Genomic DNA, 21355 nt, shown 5'->3' with positions numbered 1-21355 from the left:
TAAAAATAAATTAAAAATAGCATGAAATTTATGCTATTTTAGAAATTTTAAATATGTGTTTTGGGGTTTTATTTTGTTGTCTTTAAAGTATAACCAATGCTAATTAGATAATGTTGACTTTCCCCTTAGTGACACCCTCTCCTCCAGCTTATAAGATCACTTTGTCAACTGATTAGATTTTAACCAGCTTATACACTAAGTATACAAAGGGGAAGCTTTACATTAAAGCAGGAACTGAAATGGGCTCTCAGGTGTGTGCACAAGGGTTGACTTCTATCCAGGCCTTTTGTGGCTTAGTTGCATAAAGATCATATCTAATATCGACTGAATGCAATTCCAAGCACTCTTCCAAGTATTCCATCTGTATTATTCTCTCTAATACAGCAACCCTTGAAGATGGCTATTATTATTATTATTATCTCTTTTTCTTTTCTTCTTTCCTTTCTTTCTTTCTTTTTTTAAGGAGAAACTGAAGCATACAGTCGCTTATATGCACAACATCCACTTGCGTAGGGAAAGGTCACCATTATTAAAATTTGCAGGTGACTGCGGTGTGCAAATGTCACTACTCTGCTAGTCTGTCACATCCGGTCACACTCTACTCCTACACGTATTCACAGAACTTCATGTCCTAATTCCGGCAAAACTCTGTGTGTACGTTGCCTCGGGCACATCTGAGATTTAGATCCTAGCTCAGCGGCAAGAGCAAGGAAGGATCTCTGGAGCCGGGCGAATCCTGTCTCCTAGGCAACACAGTAGCGCGCAGAACCCTCTCCCAAGACCTAGACAGGTGATGTCACTTCCTTAGTCCAGCCGGTTGCCCCTGGTGACGTGTTAGGCGGAAGGGCGGTGTTGGGTACCCAAGAGACCCGGCGTTGTAGAAGTCACTTCCTCCCGGGGACGCCGTCGCCTAGCAACTGCCTCCCGCCTACGTCTTTGGCCCCGCCTCCTTGCTTAGTCCGGGTTTCTGAGCGCTGCCAGGCCCAGACTGAGGCTAGAACCTCCTGCTCCAGGCGAGTGCCTCGGTCCTCCTGGTCTCTGGGAGCCCGCCACGCGACTGGCGGGGGGGTGGGTACAGAACGCGGGACATTGGGGTAGCGACGGATGGCGGCGGTGACAGCCTCGGGGTGTGCACAGGCCGGGCTCATGCTGAGGGCCCTGGCGCGTGAGCGGCGGGCAGGGACCTGGAGGGCACCTGGCCCAGCCGGGAGTTAGTGTGGTACTGGGACGTGCGCTGATGCGGGTGATCCTGCGGCCCTGGTCTAGGCCTTCAGCTTGGAGCTTGAGCAACAGCGATGTTAATACAGCATCGCGGAAACCTCGTTTTGTTTTTCCCAGCCTTGTTAACACTTTCGTGAGGGACAAAAGTGGCTTGAAAAAAATATCGCTGGCTATTTGTGGTTAAGCATAATGATTATTTTCTTTGCATAGAGCTATAATGCAAGCAATTTGTGTATAGGGCTAGTGTTTTTATAACGTATACAATCCTCTTGGTGGACTTAATAGAGCATGACTCGTTGAGAAATGCTTTGCTTTTTTGAATGGAAAAGAAGAAAAATAGGATGTTATGTATTAATTGGCAACTTTTATTTTTATTAACCAATAGCAGTCATTTATTTGCTCATCCTTAAAATGCAAGACTGTTTAAGATAACTTCCATTGGCATTTTTCTTTTCTTTCTTTTTTTTTTAGAAAGAGATTTGTGGTGAGAATTTATTTCTTTACAAGAACTCCATATTTGTAGGTGAAGATGTAGTCAATGTTCATGTGATACTTTTTAAATTTGACTTGGCTATTTTTTTCTTTCTTCTTGTTTAGTTTATTTTTTGTGTTAAATGTAGTAATAGAAAATTTTAAGCATGCAATAGTCTGATTTGGTTTTCATCTCTTTCAGCCACCATCAAAGGTTGAATGAATTGCTCCAATTATTTATTAGCTATTTGATAAAGGTAACAAGAAAAGATAAAGTATGTCTGACGAAGTTTTCAGCACAACTTTGGCATACACCAAGAGTCCAAAAGTTACCAAAAGAACTACTTTCCAGGTAAAATATTTCAAGGCATTTTGTATTGATTTTTGTATTATGAATGTGGGACCTTGGTGGTTATAGGAAATGGTCCTTTATAAAGCAGGAGTAAGTCTTCTGTTCTTTTTGAAGTTTTGCAGATCATCTATCATGTTTGAGCACCAGTATTACAAATCCTCCTTTGTGACTTTAAGGCCATCAAAATAACCTTAATTGTAGGTTCTTACTAAGTTAAAAGTTAAAATGCAACTTTAAATTGTTATTTTCACATAAAACCTTTTTTTTTTTTTTTTTTTTCTATTGTAGTATGAAGTTTTTTCTCCTGGGTCATTACAGTTTTTAACTTAACCTTTAAATTTTCAGTATGGGTTATATATGTTTCTGCAATATGCTTACAAAAAGTACCAGTTTGGGGCTGGGGATATAGGTTAGTGGTAGAGTGTGTGCTTAGCATGCACATACTTTCTAAAAACAAAAACAAATAAACAAGAAAAACTCAACAAACCTCCCAAAACAAAACCAAAAAAAAAAGTACCACTTTCTTCCAAAATGGCAGTTTGTAACAAATCCTATATAAATCGAGTCCCCTCTTACCTATTACTATTTAGCTCAAATTATAATCTGCAATTAATTTGTTTGATATTGTGGTCTCCTCCAGTTTAACAGCAGGCACCATGAGGGTGTGCCCTTGTTGATGGTGATTTGCATTGAGTCTCCTCACTCAATTGGGTGCATGGTACAATGTAGGCTTGGAGTTAGTGTACGCTAAATAAATGCAACTTGTTTGAAAGAATTATTATTTGTTTACAAATTAATTCTAGATATTATATTCCATCCTATTTGAATTGGAATTGATTTTAATTATCTCATTTCAGGATGAGCTAATAAGAGCGATTACAGCTCGCTCGGCCAGACAGAGGAGTTCTGAATACTCAGATGACTTTGAGAGCGATGAGATTGGTATGTGAGAGGATGGAAAAGTAAAATATTATTCTGTTTCTTGCTTCATTACATTTGACCTACTCCCCTCCTCCTAAAAAAAAAAAAAAAAAAAAAAAAGACTTATGTTAAAATAATGCCATTGACTTCATTAGTTTTAGATTTCCAACTTTTAATGGGTTAGAGATCCAGTCTTAATTTTCAAGAAGTTTTTTGATTGTCCTTGATTGTTTGTGAATGTGTTTTTGAATATGTAAATTAACTGACACCAATAAAATGATGACTAGGGGTAAACTACATGGAAGAGGACAAGTTCTTCCTTAAAGTTAACACTGGGAGGCACAATAGCTAGTTGGTAACTGGGGTCTAGAAAGCTAAATTTATTGTACCTCAGAAGCACTTTTATAATGCTAGTTATAAGGTCTTATCAGGTCTTTGGACTATAATAAGGTGTCCTTTTAAAAACGACAGACAATATATTCACATTGTATATATCAATACCATTTTGATTTAATTTGCTGTATTTTAATTAGGTAAAAATATTAGTACTTTAGGCTTCATTCAAATATTAACTCTGTACCCCATATAGAATTCTGAACTTGAAATTCAGTGTTCTACTCTTTGATATATATTCAGTCAATAACTCAATGTTCTCTGTAAAAATAGTAAATCACTGCACTATTTTTAAGTTAGCATTCTTTATTATCTTTGTTTTAGTAAAATCTAATATTTTTGGTACGGATGCAATTGCATTTACAACATTTATGTGGAAAACAATCTAGTTAAACTCTTTTGCTTACAAATATTCTTGATTTTTTATGATGAAATGATTCACAAATGAAGATTTTACTCTCCAAAATGGAATCTGAATGTCCCAAGGCTGATTGTTATTTTTTGGAATCTTTGGATGGCATTTCCCAGAGTAAGTGCAGTACTTGGCACCCTGTGGGCACTCAATAAATACTTTAAATAAATTAATGAAATTGAAAATGTTATTACATAAATTCAAATTCAGGACAGACTAGATTAGCTGTTTTTAAGAGCTGCAAAATAAATTTGCACTTAAACATGGTTATAAATTTACTTCAAACCCTTTCTAGACTTTAAGGTAATCTTTCTTTTAAAAAAAATTAATATGACCTTAAGAGATTTAGAATATACTATTGAAAACATTTTTTCTTGTCTGTTTTCAGTTTCATTGGGTGATTTTTCTGATACCTCCATAGATGAAAATTCCATTAAGAAAAAAATGAATGATTTTCATGTATCAGATGATGAAGAAAATAATTCTCCAAAACTATCTTTTTTGAAAACCAAGAAATCAAACAGTGACATAACCAAAGATGGGCCAGAATTTTCTGTCAAAAACAACGAAGATGTGGCACCTGATGGTTATGAAGACATGGTGGTAAATTCCTCATCAGAATCTCAGGATAAAGATCAAGAAGTTGAAAAAGAGAGAATTAAACTAAAACCTAAACCCAGAATTTTTTCGCTCAAAAGCACATCTTCAGGTAGGTTGTTAGATACTACAATTGTATTTCTTGAAAATTTATTTTAAGACAATAATTTCAAAATATCTTTATATGGTAGGTAGTATATAGTTAAAAAAATAAGTCATATTTAATTTACAGTTTTGTACAAATAAGACAACTGAACCACAGAGAAAACTCATAATTCTGATATCCAGTTGTATATTCTGTCTTCAATTTCTTCTGGTGCCTAATAAAAAGCCAAAGCACCTATAGTTATATGTAGCTGCAGCTCCCAAAACACATATGCCCATAAGCTTAAATTTTGTTCTTAGGGATGGAAACACAATGGAATGCTTCCTTATTCACTCTATACTCTAAATATTAAAACTGTCATTTCCAGAGCTGAGTCGTCATAACTCAGTGATAGAGTACTTACCTAACATGTACATAGCCCTTGTTTCAATCTCCATCACCACAAAACAATCATTTCTAAACCAATATTTTGCCAGAACAGTTTTTTGGCATTGATATATTTTAAGTGTCACTGCTATTTGTTTATCAAAGTTTCCAGACACTCCTTAAGAAAATAGAATCTCCATTTGATCTTTCGATAGCATTGGAAAATTTACTAAAATTCAGTTTTCTGAAAGGAAATTCTTGGTGTGATCTGGGAATACAAGAGTTCTCCCAAGTATTCTACTGAACTCCAAGCACAGTGGATCAAAGGTGGAACAAAGCTGGAACCCGCCCCTTGAAGTCCTTTGGAAGATGCACAAAAATTTATGGATGCAAGGTTAAGAGTTTGATATGTTTCAGTCTTGTTCCTTTCATTTTATAAAGAAAATTTTAGTTGATGCTAGCCTTAGTAAAAATCTCATCAGTAAATACAGTACTGGTGAACATTTCATACTTTTCATGTTAGATATTACTGATAATATCAGACAAACTTTATTTCAGGCATGCATTAGGGAACTACTTCCTTTTGCCCAGCACACAGAATCCCACTAACTTTGAAAAGAAGGAAAGATGCAAAACACAAAAACAAAACAAAAAAAAACCCCTTGAATAATGTCTAAGACACTGAAAAACAAGCCATCATAAATTAGTTATATCTGACTTCAGCAAATAGGTTAAGTCTCACTGTCCTCATAGGGAGGAGGAGAAAACCTGCTCTTCCTGTCCTACAAAATTGTTTTGAGAATCTAATGAATGACTCTCATAGACTGTAATACACTACAAAAGTGTAAACACAAAGCATAATGAAACCATTAACTTACTGACATATTTTCCCAGGGTAATGAGTGAAACTGACAATGGAGAAAGGGAACATACTTGACCTTGGTTATTTAAAAAATATGAGCATTTAGCATCAAAAACAAAATGTTCTGAAACACGTGGAAGAATAGAATTAGAAATGAATGGTAGATAACTAGCAAAATAAAAATTTACCTATCATGTTAAAAAGCTGCAGTGAGTTAAGATGAACAAAGACATATGTATTTTAGCCTCAAGGTGGCAGCATGACTGCAAATGCTCTACTTAGGCATCTGCAATATTATGTTCAGTATATGTAACACAAAAATAGTAGCTTAAGTAGAGAACTTAGATATTTGATTATAAATGTTAAAAAGCATTTCGAAATCTATAGACTTTTTTCTATCTTAGAAATTTTTAGTACTTCTGGAAGAGGAATTTTAGTATAAGATATATTAAAATCATTATTTTCAGGTTTTTTATGTTCAAGAATAAATTTGAAAATTTATTTAGTGTTAAGAAAAGTGTGCTGTATAGAATTCTTTAAGGACCTAAATGAATATATGAATGATTCATTCATGAAAGAAGGACTGTGCTTTATGAGCTTAGCCTTATTCTTCTATAACTTCTTAGACTTGAAGTGCTTACAACAATATTAGAATAAATTAAACATTCTATTATTATTTAGCATCTATCTATAAGCAAATTATTTTACTTATTCATGCATATACGGTGAATATATTATGTCTCATCATACTAAAAGCATTGTGATGGTAAATAAGAATGCAACATTGAAAAGGCTTAGTACCAATCATCTAAGACTACAATTTAGTAGGAAGCATAGAACAAAAATAATAATAATAATAATAAGTTAGTAATGGTGGTGGTAGGGCAAATCATGGATCCCTACTTTTCACTGACTATGGTGGAGATATGTGTTAATCCACCAATATCACACAGATGGATTCAGGGAGAAAATGTTCCAAAGAACACAGGAGTGATTCACAAACCAAAAGAAAAGAAAAAAAAGGCTAAGAAATGTTTACCACCATTGTTAATGTCACTGAGCACTTGTGATATGTCTGGCACTGTGTTACATACTATATATTCTCTTGCCAAGAACCTATAAGCACTTAGAAAATTTTAACTGATTTGAACAGTGGGAAATCTTCAATGTAGATAGAGGTCAAATAATTTATATGAGGATATATAATAAGTGTCAGAGCCACAACTCAAATAGGAGGTATTTAAACTTGTCAAACTTATAGAAACAGAGTAGATTGGTGGTTGGTTGCCAGGGTCTTGGAGGAGCAGGGAATGGGGAATTGCTATTCAACAGTTTCAGTTATACCAGATGAGTAAGTTCTAGAGATCTGTGTTCAACATTGTGCCTAAAGCTATAGCTAGTACTGTATTACATGCTTAAAAATGTTTAAGAGGGTAGATCTCATGATAACTGTTCTTACCACAATAAAATAAAATGTTGACCTAGTACCTTCTTTTAGGCATTGTCCAATATTCTACTTAATCTGAGGTTCAAAAGATAACAAGTGTTTTTAGGAGGAGAAACACGAAGTGGATGTTTTAGGCAGATGAATCAGCTTAGGAAAAGATTTGGTGACAGGAAAGTTGTGTAACCTGTGTGTTAGTTCACTATCCCAGGAACACAAATTAGAAAATGGGTGTGCCAGCAGACAGGGCAGCAAGGCACTCAGGGACACACCAGGAAAGCCTTTCATTTTATTCAAAGGTTATTGAGTTTTTATTCTATAGGATTAGATAATGGGGAGCCCTTGTAGAATTTTGTGAAGGGAGTGATGGGGTCTGACATTTTATAGATATCCCTGAGGCACTGTCTAGAAAGAGGAGATGAGGAGCTAACTTAGGGATGAAGAGCATAAAATAAAGGAGAGAGATATTTATCAAGTAGAATCAATGGCTGTAGTGATTCTTTGGTTGCAGGCAAAATGGAGAGAGGAATCTAGGAAGATTCTTTGACTTGAGGTTGAACATTTGACCAGAGTTTTAGATATAACTAAAATGGGCAAGGAAGCATTTATAGTGGTACCAGTTTGACAAGATTGTGGAATCCTCTAATAACATTCATAAGCCCTTTGGTAGGTAAAGAAGATGTATGTATTAATTAGCCTAGTTGTAAAGTTTTAGAAGAATACATTGGTAGACTAGTGAAGAAGTATGTGTAATAGGTAAAATTTAGGCAAAAAGTATATAAATGAAGAAAAATCAGTGTTTTGAGGGCTAGAAGCATACCAGCATACTGGTTCTTATTTTAAACTTCAACTTGGGAAAAGCAACTGAGAAATTTCATTCATTTATTTTTTTCATTTGTTTGTCTTTGTGGTGCTGGGGATAGAACCTGTGGCCTCCTGCATGCTCAGTTGTGTGCTCTATCACCAAGCTAAATCCCAGCCCTAACTATACAATTTTAATGGACTCAAAAAATGGTAACTCACTAGTCGTGTTTTTTCATTCATTCCTCCAGTGAGAGGGTAAGACTTCTATCCCTTGTGTGCCAGTGTCATCATTTTCATGCTTGTAACAGCACTTACCTTTGTCTTGTCCTTGTGTTTGTCTAAGAAGACCAACAATCCCAGCTACTCAGGAGGCAAAGGCAGAAGGATCCCAAGTTCAAGGTCAGGCTCAATAGCTTAGTAAGACCCAGCCTTAAAATCAAAATAAAAAATAAAGAACTGGAGATTTACTCAGTGGTAGAGTGTCCTTAGGTTCAATGCCCAGTTAAAACAAACAAACAAACAAAAAACCTTTGCTATAAATGATCTCCCTTCCCAACCTGTTAAGTCCTTGGACAGGGCCATTGTCATTTTTATGTTATGAGGATCAATAGTGTGTACATAGCTTGGCTTCAGGTACTTTAAGATTTGATGCATGAACCTCCTCATTTTATTGAGGCAAGGTTTTATGTTTTTTCAAATGTTTTGAATATTATGAGAGTTCATAAAGTTGAAGAGTTAACTTCTCATAAAACTAAAGTATACTGATTACTTTCAATATACTTTAAAGTATACTGATGGCAACATTGTTAAAAATTGGGGGCCATGAATTATTCCTTATCTGGATCTTATTGGAGCTTATGGAGAAGGGTGTGGTCTTCATCTGGACTTTCTAGGACATGGCACTGGAGGGAAGTTTGGTATCTCTGGGGCAGTGGTCAAAGCCAAAGTGTTTTTTGTTGTGTGTGTGTTTTTTTTTCCCCCAATCATCTTAAAACATTTTATTTTTTAGCAGAAAATAGCAGCAGCCTTGAAACAGATGACCATTTTAAGCCTTTACCTCTGCCAAGGAGCTTGTTAAGAAAGAGTAGGCACGTGGAGGAGAAAGAAAGACTAGGAGAAGATAAAGAAACTGCTCTCAGTGAAGACTTCAATTCTGCACCTTCCCTTCCAAGTCTGGATGGCAGACAATTAGAAGCTGAGGAAAAAACATTCTCTGAAAACCTTGATCTTGAGGTTGGCACTACTGCTGAGCTGTTGAATTATTTCTTGAATTCAGGCATTTGCCTCTGATTACTAGAAAAATAGAAAGAGAATGAATTGTGTGCATGCATTTATGTGTATGTATGGGTCTTACATGTTTGCTTCTACAATTGATAAGAAAATAATTTTAAGCTTTTTTTTAAATAGACTATATTTCACTGAGTCCAAAACTCCATCAATTATAAGACATACCATTGTTTTAAATACCACTAAGAAGGAGCGAGATGCTTCCAATTAATTCCATAATTTGTTTTTTTAAGATTCTACCCATTTCAGAGAAAGTAATGTGTTAAAATAATTTTGATCTAATGAGTCTACATAATAGTGTATATAATACTGTATATCTCTAATAATAATACTGATATATATATATATACATATACATATTGAATTATACAATTTATGGCTAAGGACAATATTAGTGTCATTTTATGCATTTGGTTTTATTCATACAACAAAGTACTGAATGTTCATGACACTGCTTTATATTCTTTGGGATATGCCAAAGTGAAGTTCAGATATGACTCTTTGAGTTTCCAGGAGGAAGTCTGCTATGCAGCATTATTAAGGGAGAACATTTGTCCCTTCCTTTTATATTTCACTATAATAAGTGAACTTCTTCCTTATATTTTGAAGGAGAAAGTATGGGAAAAACATTCGTCCTCCATAATCTGTGTGTGGACAGATCAAGGAAAAAGAACTAGAGATTACCTGATCAATCTTACCTCTTTTTCTTATCACTTACCTGCCATCTAAGTGTGTAAGGATGCACTCTCTGGGAGTGGTGCAAGAGGAATCAAATCAGGATACTGATTCAAATTTTGCTCAGCATTTCTGTGCTGTTTCTTAATTTGTTGTAAAAAATCAAGAGAAGAAATCCAAATAAGTATTTTGTATTTAATTATCTGATCAATTGAAAATTGTATTCATTTCTTATGACCATATAACAAATGGCCACAAGCTGAAAGATTTAAAACAACATAAATTTACTCCCTTAGTTCTGAAAGCCAAAAGTCCTAAATCAAGACCCAAATCAGCAAGACCCCGTCCCTTCAAATGGCTTTAGGAAATCCTAAAATTTTCCAGAAATCCTTGGCATTTCCTAATTTACAGCTTTATCACTCTGATCATTGCCTGCATCACCACATGACCTCCCTGTTTCCTTTGTGCCTCTGTTTCTCCCTATTTTCCTAAAAAAGATACCATCAGACATTGGGGATCTAATTCAATGGCTCATCCTAACTACATGCAAGTACCTTATTTCCTCTTAAGGACTTCTGGATGACCTGTATTTTGGGGGCACATCATTTAAACAGATACATACCTAACTTTAAGTGATATTTTTAAACATTTTTATGTCTCTTTTTGATTAATAAAAAGATTGCTAAAATTATTAAAGTTACATTATACTGTGAGAAAAAAAAATTAGCAGAAAATATCCAACTATAATCCCACCACATAATAGCAATGAAGTTTACTATTCTTACCCCCTTTAAAGCTATTCTCCCACATTTTTGTCACTAATGTGTCATCTTAGTCTGCATCATGTTTTGTGTTGTGCTTTTTCTATGTCTCTTAGCATTAGGTTATGAAGCGTTTCCATGTTGCTGGGGATTTTAAGACCACATGCACCTTAATGTCTGTAACATAGCCATAATTTACAACTGTTATCTTATTGCTAGATACTTCTATATTTAACACTTTAAATGTTTCGTATTTTGCAATATGAAAGTCTTCCTGACTGTGCTGTAAGCCCACTATCTTAGGGATTTCCCATCTAATTTTTCTTTTTTTCCCCTATGTATAACAACTTCTGGCTCCTCATGATCTATTCCATCTACATTGAGTCATGCTCTAACTTCTTTATCTTTGTATAAACACTCAATTGAAACTGCACCCTTCCTTCTGCCTTACAGTCAGTAACAAAATACCTGAGATAATCAACTTAAAAGGAGGGAAGATTCAAGAGTTTGGGGAATTTAGTCCTTGGTTTCTTGGTGGGGTTGCTTTGGGCTTGTGGCAATGAAGCGCATCGTGGTGGAAGTGCATTGTAGAGATCTGTTCACCTCATGGCATCTGGGAAATAGAGAGAAAGTGGAAGGGCCAGGGTCCCAGTATCCCCTTTAAGCATACACCATGAATGATCCAGCTTTCTCCTGCAAGGCTACCTCCAAACGCTTCCACCACCTCCCCATAGTACATGGGCTGTGAACCAGAATCTTAACATATGGGCCTTTGCGGAACGTTGAAGATCCCAGCTATAGCATAGTCCTGCAGATGTCACAATCAGATACTCCAAGGGTGAGCTGTACAGGCTTCCTCACTACATCCTTACTTCCTACCTTTTCTCTGTGTGTTTGCGTGGGAATGATTGAGGATCATTTTTTAAAATGACCTAGCATCCTAGAATCAACTCTGTTGATCAATGCACAGTATTTTATTATGGGATTTAATTTGTTAACATTTTATTAAGGTTTTTACATAAATATTTATGAAGTCTGTTGATCTATATATTTTTTTCTTATAAGGTTGTGTGTCAGATGAGTTAGGCAATAACTATTCACCCTTTATTTTCTAAATTTGGTAAGAATCCTTGAGGAAAAAGATTCACCAGTTAAATGATCTGGGCATAGAAATTTCTTTGCATTAAATTTTATTTTTTATAGATACATTGGTATTGAGATTTTTCATCAGTTTGATAATTTTTTAAAAAATAAATTTGTCTATTTCACCTGACATGTCAAATCTATAAACATGCTTTTTCTTGATAGTCCCCTATCATTTTTAGGATCAGGGGTCATCATATCATTTCATCTTTTATTTCTGACATATTTAATTTATGATTTTTATCTTTCTTTTTCAATGTTGGTAGGCATTGTTTAGCTTTATGAAACTTTTCAAAGAACCAATTTTGGCTTTGTTAATTTTCTCTATAGTTTGTTTTCAGTTGGGCTAATTGTCAATTTTTATTTCTTCTCTTTATTTTCTTCAATTTGTTTAATTTGTTTAAGCACAGGCTGATTTGTTTAAGTTTGAAAGTTTTCTCCTTGATTTTTAAGTCTTGAGTCCTCTGTTGAAAACCACTGAAAGCTATACATTTTTTTTTCTATACTGCTGAACATCTTACTTTTTCAATGTCCTTTCTTTCCATCATGATTTTCTTTAACCTATTGGTTATTTTGTGATGAATCATCATTTTTCCCAAATATTTGGGTCTTCTCTAGATTTATTGTGGTCCAAAGAATATATCTTATATGATTTCAGATTGTTAAGAGTTGGTAATGGCCCAGCCTAAGTGTATCCTGTGTTAAGTTCCATTTGTATTAGCAAAGTACACTTGTTTTTCAGGTATAGGATATAATGTTTTAGAATTTCAGTTTGGTTAAGGTGGTTGGTAGTATCACTCAGATCTTCTCTATCCTTACTGATTACTTTAAGTGAATGTCTTATAATAACAGTTTGAGTCACATTTTTTTAAATCAAATCTGAGAATCTATGCATTTTAATTCTGATGTTGTGTCAATTTATGAGTGTTTTCTCCATTTACCATAAACACTGATGCAGTTGGATTTAAGACCAGTTTATTACTGTTTTTTTTTTCTCTTTGCTTTGTTGTATTATTCGTCTGTTACTCCCTTCTGCCATTTATTTGTGTTTTTATTTTCCATTTATTTATTTATATATTTATTTATTATACTGGGAATTGAACCCACCATGATATATTCCTGGTCCTTTTGTATTTTCGACAGGGCCTCACTAAATTGCTGAGGCTGGTCTTGAACTTCAGTTCCTGAGTCACTGGGATCACAGGAGCATATGGTCAGCTCTGTTGAACTTTAAACTGTCCCTGTTTGCACTATGGAGTTGATTCTGTATTTCACATTCCATACAGAAGCCTCGCAACAGTTCAGTTCCTTGTAGTGCCTCGTCCATTGTGCTGCTTTTGGCATGGATACTATGTCTACATGACACAATTCCCACAATGTCATGTTATAATTTTCACTAATGAGGCTTTTAAACTTTGTGTCTTAGATTTTCAAAGAATTAAAAGAAGAAAAGAATGAATATTTATAATTTTCTTTTATATAGTGATTCTGAGGCTCTTCTTCCTTCCTATATATCCAGATTATCACTTCATGTTATTTCCATTTAATGTTTTTTTTTTTTTTTCTTGAAGGGCAGATTGGTCAGTGATAGGTTTTCTCAGCCTGTGCCTACCTTGAAAGTGCTTATTTTATCTTTATTTTTGAAGGATGAATTAGTTGAACATTTTGACTGATAGTTCCTTTCTTTGACCCCTACCTCTTTAGCAGTTTCTATTGTTCCTGGCCCTTCCTGTATCTGTTGAGAAATCAGCAGTCACTCATTTTATTATACTCCTATACAAAATATAGGAGTTTCTACCTGTTTTCAGTATTATTTTCTGCCTGTTTTCAGTATTATTTTCTTTCAAGATTTGTCTTTTTTTTTTAATTACAACAGTTTGATTATAAATAAGCACGTAAGTCTGGTTTCTTTATATTTTCTGTGTGGAGTTAGTTGAGCTTTTAGGACCTACAAGCTAATACCTGCCATGATGGGAAGTTGTTTTTTGTTTTGTTTTTCCTTCTTTTTAAAATTTTGCTACATTATTTTCCTTTTCTTTCCTTTTGGGGCTACAATTGTATATGCATATGTTGAAATTTTTTGATGAATCTCCCTGATCTCAGAAATTCTATGTGTCTTTAATCTTTTTTCTGTTTCTTTAATCTTTTTTTCCACTTGTTTACATTTCTCCAAGTTCACTGATCTATTCTTCCATCTCTGATCTGCTATTAAGTCTCTCCAGTTAATTTTTATTTCAGTTATTACAGAGTTTAACTCTAGAGTTTTCATTGGTATTTTTGTATTTTCTACATCTCTGTGATCCCCATCTGTTCAGTGTCATGCATACATTTTCCTTAAAGTGCTTGAACAATCTTATAATAACTACTTTAAAGTCTTTGATAATTTCAACAACCAGGTTATCTCAAGATTGGTTTCTTTTTACTACTGTTTTTTTCTTTGTCTTTTTTTCTTTTCTTTTTTTGCCTTCATGAGTCTATGTTGTTGTCTTTGTTTCTTCATCTGCTTAGTGACTTTTAATAAAATACAGGATATTATGAATGATGTGTTGTAGAGATTCTAGAGTACATTGTGTGCCTGTGAGCATATATTCTGGTAAGTAGATATTGTGTCTAGATACAAGTTTTCACTTCTTGCTCCCTTGCAGTAGATATCAGTAGGAATTCCTGCTCAGTTCTTCCAGTTTCTAGCTTCTGTGGTTTCGTAAGATCTTCTGAGGTCTTCTTTATGCCATGTACAGATGAGCCAAAGGTTTTAGAAGAATTCTGCATATTCCAAGGCTACTTCTTCCTCAAATGTATTGACTCTTCTGGGCTCTCAAGCCAGTCTACTAAGTCTGTAGCCTTCTACCACTTGAACTCTACAGCTTGAGATATACCATAAATCCTAAAGCTACAAATGTGCAAATCTCTTCAAGTGTAACTTTGTCTTTCAAGGTAGACTCCAGTGTCTCAGCCCTTCTGACATTTTCCCAAATGTTTCCTTCTCATTGCTTTTGATATATAATTTCCTATGTGTTCATAAAATATTGAAGGAAAGAATATTGCTATTTATGCAACAAAAATAAAATTCTTACATTATAATATCATCACCTTTAGGCTAGTTTATTCTGTAGAGAATTGGGGTTTTTTGGACACAATACAATGATTTCTTTTCAGATTTTGAGTAAAGTTCATGTGCTTGAAATTTATGTACATTTTTCACCTGTAATATTTGGAAGTAGCTGTCTACTTGGTTTTATAGGTTGCTTTCATTTGGACTACTAGTAATAATTGTTTGAAACTAAAATTTATCAGGCACGATGGCACACATCTGTAATCCTAGCAGCCTGGGAGACTGAGACAGGAGGATCATGAGTTCAAAGCCAGCCTCAGCAACTTAGCAAGGGCCTAAACAACAACAGCAAAAAGGCTCAGTGGTTGAGGCCCATGGGTTCAATCTCAAGTACCCCCCCCCAAAAAAAAATGAAGAAGAAGAAACTAAAGATTTTTCTTCTGTCTTGATACTGTCCTTGAAAAAGAAAATTGGAGAAAGAGACATCAGGATCAAATCTTTACCTTAAAAATACATAACAGATTTGATTTTAGAAGAGCAGGAGTTTTAAAAATTGCTAAAAATAAATTTAGACATAACATTTTGATACAGAGCTAGAATGACTCTTTTAGTGACCCCTTTTACTGACCCAAACACCAAGGGAAGCATTTTTACCTCTAGTGGCTTATGATTTTTTATGTAATTTTTAAATTTATATATGACAGCAGAATGCATTATAATTCTTATTACATATGTAGAGCACAATTTTTCATATCTCTGGTTGTACACATAGTATATTCACACCAATTTGTGTCTTCATACATGTACTTTGGATAGTAATGATCATCACATTCTACCATCATTAACAACCTCATGCCCTCTCCCTTCCCCTCCAACCCCTCTGCCCTACCTAGAGTTCGTCTATTCCTCCCATGCTCCCGCTCCATGTCCCACTATGAAGGCTTAATGCTTTTTGAGGTTTCAGCAGCAAACTTCTAATAATGCAGATTCCAAAGTTATAAGATGGTTTTAATAATGCTATGATGTCCATAAATACTCGTTAAATACATTTTTTATTAAACAGGATCCATTGTTATCAAGTTTATCATCATCAGCTCTTAAAGAAAGTCTTGGAAATTCTTTTTCACTGGCACCTGAGGGAAAAGCATCTATAGAAGGTAATTACATTCTAACTAATGTGTATTATTTATGAACTCTGTGTTGTTTAGGACACTGTAAGAAAAATAATACTTTTCACGGTTACAGGGAAAATATATATTTGTGTTTCCCTGGTTTTTCAATCCTGACTGCATAGTTGACTGTATGACTTTAAGTGCAGAAGTAATCACTCTGCCTCAGTTTCCCTAAATCTTGCCTGTCTCAAAAGACTATTGTGGGGCTGGGGTTGTGGCTCAGTGGTAGAGCGCCCCTCTAGCACAGGCGAGGTGCTGGGTTCAAGCCTCAGCACCACATTTAAAAAATAATAATAATTAATTAAAGATATTTAAAAAAAGACTATTGTGAAAATTAAACGATAGAGTACAATTTAGCCACTGGCACTGGCTACTTCTAGGCACAAATGGAACAATCACTTAAAGTGAATTATTATACTATGCACATTGCTGCAATGATCTATATAGTATACATAATGGCTAGGTGGACTTCCGAGGTTTAACCTTGGTTTGAATCTAGCACTTCTACATGAGCAAAGTAACAAGCCTCTCTGACTTTGTATAATGTTTTTTTAAAATGTGGATAATAATAATATCTACCTTATAGGGTGGTTGTGAAGTGTAAGTAATAATAATAATAATACATGTAAAACCTTGAACAGTACCATAGTAAGCACGTAGTAAATGTGAGGTGTAAGTTGTGAATGTGGTTTGTTTTCTTAGGGCTTAATGAGAGCTAAAAGTCACAGCTGTTTCTAGGACTGGGAGGCATAACTAACATTTATTAGGTGCTTACTATGTAGTATAATTTTTGTCATTTTACAGAGGAGAGAAACTGAGGTGCAGACATTGGGAAACATAGCCAAGGTCAGTGCTGGAGCCAGAGGTGGAATCTTTGGCTCCAAAGTTCTTGTTTGTTTCTCCAAAGAACCCAGTAATGAATTGAATCATATGCGCTTTTCGTGTGAATATATGACTGTAATTATAATGGGATTTTAAAACCCATTTACCTCTAAATAAGTTCAAAGGGGAAAAAAGGCCATAATGAAAGCCCTAGAATTAAGACTTTTAATGATGAAAATACAGTTTGGGCCTGGTAGAAATGAAAGTTGTTGATCCCTACAGAGAACACTGATTTCTTTCTGTCAAGCACCCTGAAATGTGGTAGAATCTGAATAAAAGACACATTCTATAAAAGAACAACCAAGTCCCCTCCTGACATCCCCCTGAACCTGTCCCTGGGAGTACTGAGGGGATAAGAAATAGATCTGCCTTTGGTGCCCTTGGGTATGGGACGGCGCACTGCAGCACCGCATCCTGGTGGGCCTGAACCTAACTGGACTGGCTTTATTCGCTGCATAAAATTACATTCACTCTTGGTTCTCTCTGCATGTATACAGCTCATCTGTGATGCTAGTAACTGCAGTGGCATGCAGATATGTGCCTCCTGTTTTCACAGTTTGTTGTTCCAGCCAAGAGCACACAGGCTTTAGAACTGAACAGATGTTGCCATCTCAGTTACTTGGTTTATATATCAACTAGTTCTTTTGATGTGTGTTGGTTTGGGGTAGTGATTCCATTATAATTATGACTATGCTGTTTATGCAGAGTATTTAGTTTTGTTAAGTGTTTCATTAGATGAAGAGTAGCCATTTTTCTTTCGTAGAACACTTTGGGGGAAAATATCATTATGATCATTTTTTTCATATTTTATGTTGCAAGAAAAAAGAGTACATAGGACTGGGGATGTGGCTCAATGGTAGAGCACCTGCCTAGCATGCTTCAGGCCTGAGTTCAATCCCCTGCACCACAAAATTAAAAAATAAAAAAAAGGAAAAAAGAGGTTATATACAATCTTCATTTAAAGGAATGTATAGCATCTGCTTATCTACTTTTAATTGAGGAGAAGGTTTTAGTGCTGTTATTCCTTCTCAAAATAGATCAGAATGGAGAATTTCCTGAAAACCATAATTCCTTGAAATTAAATGAAAATGAAGAAAATTCAGATATGATAAACTGTGTCACTGCTGAACTTGAGAAACCCCAGGAAATTCAAGTGCCTGCTGACAGCCTTGAAGAAGAAAAGGAAAAGGCTGAACTGGTGACAGATGGTGACTCGACAATGGATCCCTTGCTATTTCAGTCTCATACCAACGCAACAGAATCTGCAAAGGTATTTCTACAAACTTATCTCTTTTGTACTACAGCTTGAAACTTGAAAAAGGGCTTGAAAGTGTTGTGTCTTCTGTGTTGTGTTCTATACTTCTGTATTACTTGTGGGAAACTCATCTTTTGATAGCAACATGATATTGTCAAATGCTTCCCACTTAATTCAGTAGAACTTTATCTTCAAGAAAGATTTGCAGTTAGTATAATGAAACCCAGTGTTCCATTAAAAATCACCAGTGGTATGCTCCTAATGTACTTTATAGTATCTCAGAAATACCTATAACTGTATATGTTTCTATAAGTCTTCCCATTATAAAAAATGTAGCTGTCTGGAACAATTTTTGAGATTTTTGAGATAGTGAAAGCTTTTCTAAATATCATTTGAAAACATTTTAACTATTTTCCTGAAAATCAAGAAATGCTTAATAGATTATCATGAGGAACATTATTATTAAAATCTTGAGAAACAGATTTATGGCACACAGAATTACTTGTTCCTACAATTAATTGTACCAAAGTACTGCTTTTAAAATGAATAGTATAGCATTTTTACTCTTTATTTCTCCTGAGTTTAGTGTTTATCTCTTATTACTGCAGTTTGCTAGCAGCAATGCTTACGTTACCAGGGGAGGAAAGTAGTTCTGGCAGAACACTAGTGACTGAACAGGACTTTCATAATATATAGGGTTTTTAAAAATTAAATGTATGGGAAAGGATCTTAAGTCACGTTCCAAGTATATTATCCTTAGCTGCCTTCCCTAGAAAAAAACTACTGCGAGTTAGAAATGTATTCATATCCATGTTCTTATTTTACTGCTAGCACCCACCCACCCATCTGTGTAAATAGAAATTTTTTTTTTTCTTAAAAGAAAGGATAGTCTTAGCTGGGCACAGTGGCATACTTGTATAATCCCAGTGACTCAGTAGGCTGAGGCAGGAGGATTACTAGTTCAAACCCAGCCTCAGCAATTTAGTGAGTTCCTGAGCAACTCAGTGAGATCCTGTTTCCCTCTCTCTAATAAAATATTAAAAAAAAAAAAAAGAGCTGGAGACATGGCTTGGTGGTTAAGCACCCCTGGGTTCAATCCCTCATACCAAAAACCAAAAGAGATAGTCTTAGCCAGGTGCAATGGGGGTATACTTGTAAACCCAGCTACTAGAGAGGCTGAGGCTAGAGAACTGCAAGTTTGAGGCCAGCCTCAGTGATTTAGCAAGGTCTTAAGCAACTTAGTAAGAACCTATCTCAAAATAAAAAGGGCAATGGATGTGACCCAGTGGTAAAATACCTCTGGGTTGAATCCCTAGTATCAAAAAAAAAAAAAAAAAATTAAATAGTGTACATCTTATAGGTGGAGCCCTTGAAATGCCTAATAGAAGCAATTATAAATTAGAATAAGCAACTTACATGCTTAGTAGAATAAGTAACAAGTAAGATTATAACATTTTTTTTGGCTAGACTCTTGGCTTTATTCTCAGTCTCTACTAAGTGAACTTTCTTAGGTTTGAGTCTAATCACCCCCTTGTTAAAGTATCTTTGTTGGATCCTCATCATGAGAATTAAACCCAAACTCCTCACCACCACCTAATGATTTCACGTGAGTCTTCTCTGACCACGTGTTCCTCCACTCCCCCCACCATTCCCCAGGCTTCAGTACCACTGACTTCTTGTGTTTTTCAAAAATCACTCTGGGGCTCTAAGCACTTCTCCTTTCATCCCACAGATCATCACGTGAGCCCTTTCCTCATCAGTTTCTGATCAGCCTTACAGCAGCCTCTCAGCCCCTTTCTAGTCACTGTGTTGTTGTCCCACTTTCACCTCCTTCATGAGTCACATTTGTTTATGATTATGGCCAGTCACCCTTCTCTGAAAGTTAGTATCCCTGAAGGCCTTTCATTCACAGCTTCGTATCCAATACCTTCTGTGCTTGACACATGCTAGATGCATAAAAAATATTGCTTTACTAACAGTTTCATCTCTAATCCTAACCGTGATTGTTCTGGTGAATAATCCATCTATGGATTATTAAAATGATTAAATCTTCTATTTAACAGAAGGTGATCGAAGATAAAAATATGAAGAATAAAAAGTCCACAAACAACAGAGCATCCAGTGCAGGTGGCAGGTAATTAAGTCATCAACATACCTCATTCTTGGGTTTTCATTCCAGCAAGACTCATTTAAATTTAAATTTTATAAGGTAAATTTGATTTGGCTTTGTGGATTTTCTCTTAATTTTTTTCACCTCTCAGATGACTGGAATAGATACTTCATTATTAATCCCTACAGTGGATTATATTCTTTTATAGCAAATAATAAAAATAATAAAATGTTTACATCTATTCCTGATTGTTTGAAAGCCTGGAATATACATAATACATTCATTCTCCAGTATCTTCCCTCAAAGGACATTTTTCTTCTTCCTTAATGTCATTGCATGGCTCTTAGAATAGAGCTTCTTGTGTTTTTGCTGAGATATTAGATATAAAGTGATAGTAAAGCTGAAGTCCAGCATTATTCTTCTCTATCAGTATCTTTGTCTAACACATAAAAAATTGTACCTAAAGTCTCTGGGTTTTATGGACTAACTGGGTTTTATGGACTACAGTGACAAGAATTGATACAGGTTCATATGTATTGCTGCTGATGACTATTGCTAACTTCTCTGTGCTAATCAAAACCTTCTGCATCTTTTATTCAGATTATGATTATAATTAGTCAAGTAGAGCAGGGCCAGCCAACTTAGGTACATGGCTAGTACGTACTTTTTTTAGACACTGTAGGCAGTTCAGTCCCTGTTGTTAACTGCTCAGTTCTGCCCCGTAGTAGGAAAGCAGGACTTGCCCATGCATAAATGCAGGAACAGATCTGTGGTGCATTCAGCTTTATCTATCAAGCCACAGGTTGCCCAGGTTGTCTCCTAACCCCTGACAGAGGGTACTATATTTTCTAACTTTATATTTAGAATGGTTTATGTAACAGAAAGTATTATAAGAAAATGTTAAAAAGTGCTTAAAACCCACTTTGTTAATATTATTTTCTCTGTATAACTTGAGATATGACCCATTTTTTAAAATCTTTTAGTTGTAGATGGACACAATATCTTTATTTTATTTATTTATTTTTATGTGGTGCTGAGGATCCAACCCAGTGCCTCACAAGGGCAAGGC

The 21355-nt window shown here is 35.2% G+C and overlaps 1 protein-coding gene across 2 annotated transcripts in view; it reads left to right on the top strand.

Annotated features, from left to right (window-relative positions):
- The first annotated feature begins 883 nt into the window (after positions 1 to 883).
- Map9 (microtubule associated protein 9) overlaps positions 884 to 21355 on the top strand; it is a 29980-nt gene continuing 9508 nt past the window's right edge. The window contains exons 1-8 of one of the 2 annotated variants that reach the window (XM_015484503.2): positions 884 to 1013; positions 1895 to 2044; positions 2902 to 2986; positions 4159 to 4479; positions 8959 to 9182; positions 15931 to 16024; positions 17959 to 18191; positions 20240 to 20310. In XM_015484503.2, coding sequence (XP_015339989.1) covers positions 1970 to 2044; positions 2902 to 2986; positions 4159 to 4479; positions 8959 to 9182; positions 15931 to 16024; positions 17959 to 18191; positions 20240 to 20310 — 1103 coding nt within the window. In that variant the 5' untranslated portion in view covers positions 884 to 1013; positions 1895 to 1969. Of the gene's footprint in view, positions 1069 to 1894; positions 2045 to 2901; positions 2987 to 4158; positions 4480 to 8958; positions 9183 to 15930; positions 16025 to 17958; positions 18192 to 20239; positions 20311 to 21355 lie in introns of both variants that reach the window. The other variant, XM_048813548.1, reaches the window with a different exon arrangement.

Source organism: Marmota marmota, unplaced genomic scaffold (genome assembly GCF_001458135.2).
Source record: "Marmota marmota marmota unplaced genomic scaffold, marMar, whole genome shotgun sequence".
Lineage (NCBI taxonomy): Eukaryota > Metazoa > Chordata > Mammalia > Rodentia > Sciuridae > Marmota > Marmota marmota.
This window is presented reverse-complemented; position numbering and strand designations above follow the sequence as displayed.